Raw genomic sequence first — 11,913 nt, 5'->3', positions numbered from 1 at the left:
TTTTAAAAAATTTGGCGAACCTGAAACAAACTGTATCTCAAAAGGTTTGCTCATCTCTATGCTACAGTACTACAATAGTTGTTACTGTTAACTGCTATGTGTGTGTTAGAGATAGGGAAATGAGACTATGAGCTCCAGTCTGGAGGTCTGATAGGAACAATGACAATATCTATGCAGCACTAAGGAATATACTGGAGATGGAAAATAAAGTGAATAATATTTAAAAGTCTGGTACAGGGGCGTAGCTATAGGGGGTGTTGAGGTAGCAGTCTCTATTGGGCCCAGGAGTGTGAGGGGGCCCAAAGACCCTTGTGCTGCAGACACCAGTATTATAGAAAGTGCATTCTGGTCAAGTTATACCTCTGGCTGTAGTGAAGGGGTTAGGTTAAGGCAGCACGAAGGCTAGGTGCTTCCCTGCCTCTGGCCACAAAGCACTGACGGAAGGGGGGCCCAAGCTGAACTCTTGAACCAGGGCACATGAGCCTTTAGCTATGCCCCTGATCTATTATATCAGTGCTTGGCAAACTTTCTATCTCTGTTAGCCTTGGTATGTTTGTGTAAGTTCTATAGAAATCCTTTACAAAGGAAATATGACCTCTACTTAAACAATGTTGGATTATTGCAACACAAATTACCTATTTACTTTTCTGTTCTTGCAAATTAGTTACCAGGTAATTTCAACAATTCCAGTAACAAACAAGGATAGTTACTTGGGAATAAATTCTGCATTTTATTAAGCATTTGGCTTAAGTTGGAGACGTAACCGCTCGGCTCTCAGAATGGCTGCATTAGGATTCTACATTTTGCTCTTATTTGCAATGTCCTGTTGTGCAGCTCCAAATCCAGAGAAAGGTAAGATATCATTTGAGTATCTGTATAAGGCTACTTTCACACTAGCGTTCAGCTGTCCGCTCATGAGCTCCGTTTGAAGGGGCTCACGAGCGGACCCGAACGCTTCCGTCCAGCCCTGATGCAGTCTGAATGGATGCCGATCCGCTCAGACTGCATCAGTCTGGCGGCGTTCAGCCTCCGCTCCACTCAGCAGGCGGACACCCGAACGCTGCTTGCAGCGTTCGGGTGTCCGCCTGGCCGTGCGGAGGCGTGCGGATCCGTCCAGACTTACAATGTAAGTCAATGGGGACGGATCCGTTTGAAGATGCCACAATATGGCTCAATCTTCAAGCGGATCCGTCCCCCATTGACTTTCAATGTAAAAGTCTGGATGGATCCGCTCAGGCTAATTTCACACTTAGCTTTTTTTTGCCAATTTAATGCAGACAGATCCGTTCTGAACGGAGCCTCCGTCTGCATTAATATGATCGGATCCGTTCAGAACGGATCCGATCGAACGCTAGTGTGAAAGTAGCCTAAGACCAGGGTTACACAGGGCAGTTTTGATTATTTCCTGTTTATCCAAAACAAAGACAGTGGGAGGCCTTATAGCTGGCAGTGGATCACCAATGTTATGAAGAGGTGCCTTCTACATATAAGCAGGGCCGGATTAAGAGCATCATGGGCCTGGTGCTGACAATTTTAATGGGCCTTTTTATAGAAAATGAAAGCGCAGAGCAATTTTTTAAATAATGTGCATCTGTCATATATTTTATGCATATGAAATCACCAGCATAGCTGAATATATATAGATGTATCGTTACCTTGCATAACTTTATAGAATCTGTTCTTTAGCCTTTACTTAGCTTAAAAAAATATATATTTTTTTTAAAAGTAAAACACTTATGGGGGCCCAGAGTGTCAAAAGCGGTGTGGTAGGGGGTCCTCTGTGCCCTCCAGACCGCAACACCTCTCCCATGTGAAGTCACACCTGCAGCTTACTTGACAGCAACGTGTTGAGATCCTGCGCATGTGCCATGAATGGGTGAATGGGGATTGTGGTACACAAATGTGGAGTCTGTAGGAACCTGAGACTGTGCATGCACCGCAATCCCCATTCACAGCGCATACGGGATGTGTGTGTGTCACAGAAGGTGCAGGCATGAACTCACAGGGCAAAAACAATGGTGCTTATAGAACAGACTACACAGTGTAGAGGAATACTGTATATTGTGGGGCACAGTGTAGAGGTATACTGTATATTGTGGGGCACAGTGTAGAGGTATACTGTATATTGTGGGGCACAGTGTAGGCTATATGTGTATAACAAATATATTTCACATGAAAACTTACAATTACTTGGCTTGGCCCTTGGGGATCTCGGACACCACTTCAACACTCTGGCTGGGGGCTCGGCGGAGCTGAGGTGTTTTATCCTAATGAGAAAGATTTCATAATAAGGATTTGGAGAAGGGGCAGAGGGATAGCAGAGCAGGGAGAGGCTGGTGCTGCTACTAGGGGGCTCATACCATGGGGAGTAATAAAGTCCGCCATAATGCCCCCGCCAATAGAAATAATTCTCCTTATAATGTGACAGTGCAAAAAATAACCCCTTGTAATGCCCCCAGTTGAGCTAATGCCCCAATAGTGCCCCCTAATGTGCCAGTATAAAATACCCCTATATAGTGCCCCCAGTAAATGCCCTCATAGTGCTCCTCTCCCCCTTCCTCCTAGTGCATCCCATAATGTACCAGCATAAAATGCCCCATATATAGTGCCCCCAGTAGATGCCCTCAGTGTCCCCATAATTTGAAAGTATAAAATACCCCTTCTTAGTGCCCCCCGTAGATGACCCCATAGTACTCCTCTCCCCCACAGTACCCACCATAATGTGTCCCAGTATAAAATGCTACTGTACAGGGCCCCCCATATAAAATAGCCCTTCTTTGTGGCCTCAGTAGATGCCCCTATAGTGCCCCCATAGATGCCCCCCAATCATGTGCCAGTAACAAGAGCACCCACCCAATCATGTGCCAGTAACAAGAGCCCCCCCAATCATGTGCTAGTAACAAGAGCCCCCCCAATCATGTGCCAGTAACAAGAGCCCCCCCCCAATCATTTGCCAGTAACAATAGCCCCTTCTAATCATGTGCCAGGAACAAAAACACCCCCCAGGTCCCCAATCATGTGCCAGGAACAAAAGCCCCCCCCCCCCCAATCATGTGCCAGGAACACGAGAACCCCTCCCCCAATCATGTGCCAGTAACAAGAGCACCCCCCCATCATGTGCCAGTAACAAGAGCAGCCCCCCCAATCATGTGCCAGTAACAAGAGCCCTTCCCAATCATGTGCCAGGAACAAGAGCACCCCCCCTCCATTATGTGCCAGTAACAGGAGGGCCCCACATCATGTTCCAGTAACAAGAGGCACCCCCGTATGCCCCATCATGTGCCAGTAACAGGAGGGCCCCCCATCATGTGCCAGTAACAAGAGGCCCCCCATGTCCCATCATGTGCCAGTAACAAGAGGGCCCCCATGCCCCATCATGTGCCAGTAACAAGAGGGCCCTCATGCCCCATCATGTGCCAGTAACAAGAGGGCCCCCATCATGTGCCAGTAACAAGAGGGCCCCCCAATGCCCCATCATGTGCCAGTAACAAGAGGGCCCCCCAATGCCCCATCATGTGCCAGTAACAGGAGGGCCCCCCATCATGTGCCAGTAACAAGAGGCCCCCCCCCATCATGTGCCAGTAACAAGAGTCCCCTCAATCATGTGCCAGGAACAAGAGCACCCCCACCATTATGTGCCAGTAACAGGAGGGTCCCCCATCATGTGCCAGTAACAAGAGCCCCCCCCCATTATGTGCCAGTAACAAGAGGCACCCCCCTATGCCCCATCATGTGCCAGAAACAAGAGGCCCCCCAATCATGTGCCAGTAACAAGAGGCCCCCCATGCCCCATCATGTGCCAGTAAAAGACTTTTACTAAAAGTATTGTAATACATATATATATAAAAAAACAAAAAAACACTTATACTTACCTCCGTGTCAGCGATGCGATGCAGGCCCTTTTCCAGCTAGATAAATGACCCCCAGAATTCTGTCATCTTTTCTCTATACTTTTCCCACTTAAATATCCACTGTCCTCTTTAGCTAAAAAGATCATCACAGAGTATTGCAAACTGCACTATGTGAATCTGCAGGCATTGTGTTCTAGGGGCAGTATGACACAGTTTCATAGGAACAGAATCAGAATTACTTGTATTTTACACTTTAAAGTGGTTTTCCAAGAGTTTAATATTGATGACTAGAGTTGAGCGGACACCTGGATGTTCGGGTTTGACGGGGTTCGGCTGAACTTCACAAAAAAGGTCGAGTTCGGGACCCAAACTTGACCCTGAACCCAAACCCCATTGAAGTCAAAGGGGACCTGAACTTTGGAGCACTAAAATGGCTGTAAAAAAGTCATGGAAAGGGCCAGAGGGCTGCAAAAGGAAGCAACATGTGATTAAGAGCGTGGCAAGTGCTCTGCAAACAAATGTGGATAGGGAAATGACTTTGAATAACATAAAATACATAAAAATAATAATCTTGATCTAGAAGGAGGAGGTCCATATGGAGTAGGAGGTTGAGGAGGCGGTGGATGTGGCGGTGTAGGTGGAAGCGGCGGTGGAGGAGGAGGTAGCCTACACTGATTTTTTATTTAGTTTTTATATTTTTTTGTTTAAATTTGGGTACACCCCAAAACATTGGTAAATATAAAAAATAATTGGGCTATGTGCCCAATATGGAGACCCAGAAGTTTAGGGGGCAAACCCATCAGTCAGTACGTTTAGGCGTGTGCACACATACGGCAATTATCCACTCCCGACTGAGCCCAGTGACACAGAAAAATAACTTTTATCCGTCTGTTAGTTAGGTGGGCGTCGGCGGCCATTTTATGCAATTCAGTGCACCAGCACAGCATATGTGCATTTGTGACAGTGAAATACAAGCTCTACCATGTCGCACGTTCCCGCGACTTCCACGATCCAATTGGATATTTTCTCTATCAACTTTCGATGTTCTTTTATGCGCCTACCATGGTGATCATGGGTAACAGGGAATCAGGATTCCATGCCGGAGAGGGAGTGAGAAAGGAATACCACATCCAAGGGAGGTCAATGGCTGAAATGGGATCGGGCGGAAATGTGGGACAAGTTATTGAAACAGAAGCATCCAAGTAAAGGAGGGGGCATATGGCAATTATCCACTCCCGACTCGGGGAGGTAGTGACAACAAATAACAATGCAGGACTCTTAAGATGCCCTGTTATTGGAATGAGCAATAAAAAATTAAAGAGAATGTCACCGCGGTATTTTGGATTAGGAAACGTTAGACAGGAGAGGCCCTGCTGCCGCTTTGTTGACTCTAGATAACTTCTGCCTGATCCCATGTCCGCGTGACGTACACGATCCAATTGGATATCTTCTCTATCAACTTTCAATGTTCTTTTATACTCCTACCATGGTGATCACGGGTAACGGGGAATCAGGGTTCCATGCCGGAGAGGGAGCATGAGAAAGGGATACCACATCCAAGGGAGGTCAATGGCTTAAATGTGATTGGGCGGAAATGTAGGACAAGTTATTAAAGCGAAAGAATTGAATGAAAGGAGGGGGGGGCGTGTCAATTAAAGACGAATAAAAATGTAAGTCCCTGTCACCTATGCAGAGCAGGGGTTTTTCAACGACAAAAATGGGTTAATGTCACCCACCAATGGAACAGCCGATTTTTACAAAAATTAGGTCCCTGTCACCTAGGCAGAGCAGGGGTTTGTATACGGCAAAAATTTTAAAATGTCACCTGAGAATGTAACAGACGAATTTTATACATTTCGGTCCCTGTCACCTATGCAGAGCAGGTATTTTACTCACGGCAAAAATTGTAAAATGTCACCAAAAAATGTAACAGACGCTTTGCACCCTGCACCCTCTTTTGCTGTGCTGGTGCCTCTGTGCGACCACCACCTCTTCCTCCAAACTGCACATGTCACTCGTATGACCTTGATTCTTTTCTTCCGGCATAGAGTTCCGTCGTCGGGGCTCTATGCCGGAAGAATCCTGATCAGTTTTATCCCAATGCATTCTGAATGGAGAGAAATCAGTTCAGGATGCATCAGGATGTCTTCAGTTCAGGACCGGAACGTTTTTTGGCCGGAGAAAATACCGCAGCATGCTGCGCTTTTTGCTCAGGCCAAAAATCCTGAACACTTGCCGCAAGGCCGGATCCGGAATTAATGCCCATTGAAAGGCATTAATCCGGCCTTAAGCTAAACGTCGTTTCGGCGCATTGCCGGATCCGACTTTTAGCTTTTTCTGAATGGTTACCATGGCTGCCGGGACGCTAAAGTCCTGGCAGCCATGGTAAAGTGTAGTGGGGAGCGGGGGAGCAGTATACTTACCATCCGTGCGGCTCCCGGGGCGCTTCAGAGTGACGTCAGGGCGCCCCACGCGCATGGATGACGTGATTGCATGGCACATCATCCATGCGCATGGGGCGCTCTGACGTCATTCTGGAGCGCCCCGGGAGCTGCACGGACGGTAAGTATGCCGCTCCCCCGCTCCCCACTACTACTATAGCAACCAGGACTTTAATAGCGTCCTGGCTGCCATAGTAACACTGAACGCATTTTGAAGACAGATCCGTCTTCAAATGCCTTCATTTCACTTGCGTTTTTCCGGATCTGGCGTGTAATTCCGACAAATGGAGTACACGCCGGATCCGGACAATGCAAGTGTGAAAGAGCCCTAACTCAGCGATTCAAATAGATTTTGTTCTGTGGGTGCAGTGCGCAATCTTTTTATGCTGCCCTGAGCCCAGTGACACAGAAAAATATTTGCATTTGTGACAGTCAAATACAAGCTTGAAATACTGCAATTATATTCTGGGTTAAAAAAACACACCAATTTTTGGCAATATCCTACATCTGGGACCTATGCTACATTTGTTAGTGTGAAATACAAGCTTGAAATTCTGCAATTATATTCTGGGTTTAAAAAAACACCCATTTTTGGCAATACCCTACATCTGGTGCCTTTGCAGCATTTGTCAGTGTGAAATACAAGCTTGAAATACTGCAATAATATTCTTTTTTTTTTTAAAACACCCATTTTTGGCAATATCTTACATCAGGGGCCTATGCTGCATCTGTCAGTGTGAAATACACGCGTTAGATACTGCTGTAATATTCAGTTTGTTTCTTTAAACACCCATTTTGGGCAAAATACAAAATTTGGGGCCTTTGCTGCATCTGTCAGCGTGAAATACACACGTTAGATACTGGTGTTATATTCTGTTATAAAAAAAACATCCATTTTGGGCAAAATACTAAATCTGAAGCCTTTGCTGTCATTGTGAAATACAAGCTTGAAATGCTGCAATCATATTCTGGTTTTAATAAAACACCAATTTTTGCCAATACCCTACATCAGGGGCCTATGCTGCATCTGCCAGTGAGAAATACACAAGTTAGATACTGGAGTTATATTCGGTTATTAAAAATAACACCCATTTTGGCAAAATACTAAATCTGCGGCCTTTGCTGCATCTGTCAGTGTGAATTACACACGTTAGATACTGCTGTTATATTCTGTCTCTTCTGTTTTTTGATGACTCTGCTAGCACGGTTTCCAAGGGCCATCCAACTAGCCATGCCCCAGAAATGGAAAAGATTGAGTGCACAGATGCCCAACCACTTATGTTTCAAGAGAAGTACATGGGAGGACCACTGCAGCACGTCTCGGATGATGACGAAACACAGGTGCCAACTGCTGTGTGCAGACCGACAAGGAGGGCAGGGGTGAAGACTGGGTGAAAGATGGTGTGGAGGACGATGAGACCATCGACCCCACATGGAATCAAGGTCATGCGAGTGACCTATGTAGTTCGGAGGAAGAGGCGGTGGTCGCACAGAGCCACCAGCACAGCAGACAAGAGAGCAGGGTGCAAAAGCGGAACCGCCATCCCCTAGACAGTACGCTTGCTACTGCCCACCGCAGCAAGTGCAAAGCACGATCTGCAGTGGAGTAGACACCTCAAAAACCAAGAAAGGTATTTGGCTACTCCTGCTTCCTCTTCTGCTGCAATCTCGGCCTCTTCATCAACCTCTGGAGTGACAGTGCCACCCGCCACCCCGCAAACAGAGGATCTTCCAGCAACACCACCACCTGGGTCACCAAGCATCTCCACAATATCCCACGGAAGCGTTCAGCTCTCCATCTCCCATACGCTGGAGAGGAAGTAGCCCCCTACCCATCCGCGATCATTAGCCCTGAATGCCAGCATTTCTAAATTACTGGCCTTTGAAATGCTGTCATTCCATCTGGTGGAGACGGATAGTTTTAAAGGCCTTATGGCTGTGGCTGTCCCACAGTATGTCGTGCCCAGCCACCACTACTTTTCCAGGCGAGCCATCCCTTCCTTGCACAACCAAGTAGGGGACAAAATCAGGTGTGCACTGCGGAACGCCATCTGTGGCAAGGTGCACCTCACTACTGATACATGGACCAGTAAGCACGGTCAGGGACGTTAAATCTCAGAAACGGCACACTGGGTAAATGCAGTGGCGGCTGGGCCTGAGGCGGATAGCAGTTTTGCCATGTCCTTCCACCACTGAGGATTGCAGGGCGCTTCAGTTTGCCTCCTGTTGCTTCTTCCTCCTACTCTGCTTCCTAATCCTCTACAAGCTCCTCATCCGGTCAGCATAACACCTTCACCACCAACTTCAGTACAGCCAGGGCTAAACGACAGCAGGCAGTTTTAAAACTTTAAAAATCTGTTTGGGGGACAAACCCCACACTGCGCAGGAGCTATGGACGAGCCTTGAACAACAGACGATGAGTGGTTTGTGCCAGTGAGACTCAAGCCCGGCCTGGTGGTGTGCAATAATGGGCAAAATCTCGTAGCAGCTCTGGGACTAGCCGGTTTGACGCACATCCCTTGTCTGGCGCATGTGCTGAATTTGTTGGTGCAGAGGTTCCTTAAAAATAATTATGTCATAGCTGCTGCATAAAGTGAGGTCCGTCTGTGCGCGCTTTCAGCGTTCTCACCCGGCTGCTGCACGCCTGTCAGCACTGCAGCGTAACTTCGGCCTTCCCATTCACCGCCTCATATGCGACGTGCCCACAAGGTGGAACTCCACCTTGCACATGCTGGCCAGACTGTGCGAGCAGCAGGCGATAATGGAGTTTCAGCTGCAGCACGCACGGGTGAGTCACTCGGCAGAACAGCACCACTTCACCACCAATGACTGGGCCTTCATGCAAGACCTGTGTTTCTTGTTGCGCTGTTTCGAGTACTGCACCAACATGGCCAGTGCTGATAACACAGACATGCCATTAGTAGGCATGTCTGTGTTGGCTTCTAAGGGCACACGAGTTAAACGCTTGTTGATTGGCTGCCCTGCCGCCTGCCCGTGCTGTAGACCGCAAATTGTGTAAAACCCGTGCTGTAAACTGTAAATTGTGGCCCGCAATGCACGGGCACCCACCGTGGCCCAGCCGCATGGGGATCATGGACCTATTCACATGAATGGGTCCGCGATCCTTCTGTTCCGCAAAAAGATAGAGCATATTCTTTCTTTTTGTGGTGCGGATGCATGGAACGGAACCCCAGGAAGCACTCCGTAGTGCTTCCAGCTCACCTTTCTGGTCGTGTGTATGGTCCCGGCTCCAGAGGCCCTAGGGAAGTGTTCCCGTGGCAGGCAATGAAAAGTTAAGGAAGGATCCCGGAGACAGATAAAGTCCTCTTTCAGCTCTTCTTTATTATTCATAAACAGTAGACAGACATAACCATCAGGTACACGGCAGGATGACGCGTTTTGGGTGAGTACCCTTAGTCGTAACAAATAGCTGAGTGTGGCCCCTCAATATAAAGGAGTTGAAAACAAACCTCCCCCAATAGGGAGGAACTGGTTTCAAACAACATTAGTTGCAACACACTCAGACACACCTTTTTTCGTTCTCTTTCGTTCTCTAACCCGGGGTTAACAAGTCAGAGGAATGTCTACGCAGTGTGTCATCAATTACTATCTGATTGATGTAGAGAACGAAAAAAGGTGTGTCCGAGTGTGTTGCAACTAATGTTGTTTGAAACCAGTTCCTCCCTATTGGGGGAGGTTTGTTTTCAACTCCTTTATATTGAGGGGCCACACTCAGCTATTTGTTACGACTAAGGGTACTCACCCGAAACGCGTCATCCTGCCGTGTACCTGATGGTTATGTCTGTCTACTGTTTATGAATAATAAAGAAGAGCTGAAAGAGGACTTTATCTGTCTCCGGGATCCTTCCTTAACTTTTCATAATCAGAATAACTCCCTGGATCAACGACCCCTCTCTAGTAGCTATAGCCTGTAATATTATTACAGTCCAGAAATACATCCAGGCCCCTCTTGAACTCTTTTAGTGAACTCACCATCACCAACTCCTCAGGCAGAGAGTTCCATAGTCTCACTGCTCTTACCATAAAGAATGCTCTTCTATGTTTTTACAAACCTTCTTTCCTCCAGACGCAGAAGAGGTCCCCTAGTCACAGTCCTGGGGATAAATAGATGGGAGTGATCTCTGAACTGACCCGATATATTTAGATCTCTCCTCATTCATCTTTTTTCTAAAGTGAATAACCCTAATTTTGATAATTCTTTCAGGGTACTGTAGTCCACCCATTCCAGTTGTTACTTTAGTTGCCCTCCTCTGAACCCTCTCTAGCTCTGCTATGTCTGCCTTGTTCACAGGAGCCCAGAACTATACACAGTACTTCATGTGTGGTCTGACTAGTGATTTGTAAAGTGGCAGGACTATGTTCTCATCACGGGCATCTATACCCCTTTTGCGTATCAGGTGGTGGTGCAGTTAGCTGTGGCGTGTTGACAAAACTTTTCCACATCTCTGCCATGCTAACCCTGCCCTCAGAGGAGCTGGCCGTGACACAGCTGCCTTGGTGACCTCTTGCTCCTCCTCTGCCTTGGCCTTCCACTTGTTCCCCTGTGACATTTGGGAATGCTCTCAGTAGTGCGTCTACCAACAAGCGCTTGTACTCGCGCATCTTCCTATCACGCTCCAGTGCAGGAAGTAAGGTGGGCACATTGTCTTTGTACCGTCGATCCAGCAGGGTGGCAACCCAGTAGTCCGCACACATTAAAATGTGGGCAACTCTGCTGTCGTTGCGCAGGCACTGCAGCATGTAGTCGCTCATGTGTGCCAGGCTGCCCAGAGGTAAGGACAAGCTGTCCTCTGTGGGAGGCGTATCGTCATCGTCCTGCGTTTCCCCCCAGCCACGCACCAGTGAAGGGCCCGAGCTGCGTTGGGTGCCACCCCGCTGTGACCATGCTTCATCCTCATCCTCCTCCACCTCCTCCTCATCCTCGTCCTCCTCGTCCTCCAGTAGTGGGCCCTGGCTGGCCACATTTGTACCTGGCCTCTGCTGTTGCAAAAAACCTCCCTCTGAGTCACTTCGAAGAGACTGGCCTGAAAGTGCTAAAAATGACCCCTCTTCCTCCTCCTGGGCCACCTCCTCTTCCATCATCGCCCTAAGTGTTTTCTCAAGGAGACATAGAAGTGGTATTGTAACGCTGATAACGGCGTCATCGCCACTGGCCATGTTGGTGGAGTACTCGAAACAGCGCAACAGGGCACACAGGTCTCGCATGGAGGCCCAGTCATTGGTGGTGAAGTGGTGCTGTTCTGCAGTGCGAATGACCCGTGCGTGCTGCAGCTGAAACTCCACTATGGCCTGCTGCTGCTCACACAGTCTGTCCAGCATGTGCAAGGTGGAGTTCCACCTGGTGGGTACGTCGCATATGAGGCGGTGAGCGGGAAGGCCGAAGTTACGCTGTAGCTCAGACAGGCGAACAGCGGCAGGATGTGAACGCCGGAAGCGCGAACAGACGGCCAGCACTTTATGCAGCAGCTCTGACATGTCGGGGTAGTTGTGAATGAACTTCTGCACCACCAAATTCAGCACATGCGCCAGGCAAGGGATGTGCGTCAAACCGGCTAGTCCCAGAGCTGCAACGAGATTTCGCCCATTATCGCACACCACCA

General features: G+C 48.2%; 1 protein-coding gene across 1 annotated transcript in view; it reads left to right on the top strand.

Moving 5' to 3' along the window:
- The first annotated feature begins 771 nt into the window (after nucleotides 1-771).
- LOC122944191 (complement receptor type 1-like) overlaps nucleotides 772-11,913 on the top strand; it is a 380,940-nt gene continuing 369,798 nt past the window's right edge. Inside the window, exon 1 of the mRNA XM_044302417.1 lies at nucleotides 772-852. Within this exon, the coding sequence (XP_044158352.1) occupies nucleotides 780-852 (73 nt within the window). The 5' untranslated portion in view covers nucleotides 772-779. The remainder of the gene's footprint in view (nucleotides 853-11,913) is intronic.

Source organism: Bufo gargarizans, chromosome 7 (genome assembly GCF_014858855.1).
Source record: "Bufo gargarizans isolate SCDJY-AF-19 chromosome 7, ASM1485885v1, whole genome shotgun sequence".
In the NCBI taxonomy this organism is placed as follows: Eukaryota; Metazoa; Chordata; class Amphibia; order Anura; family Bufonidae; genus Bufo; species Bufo gargarizans.
Note: the sequence above shows the minus strand (reverse complement) of the source record. Positions and strands in the feature narration are given on the sequence as shown.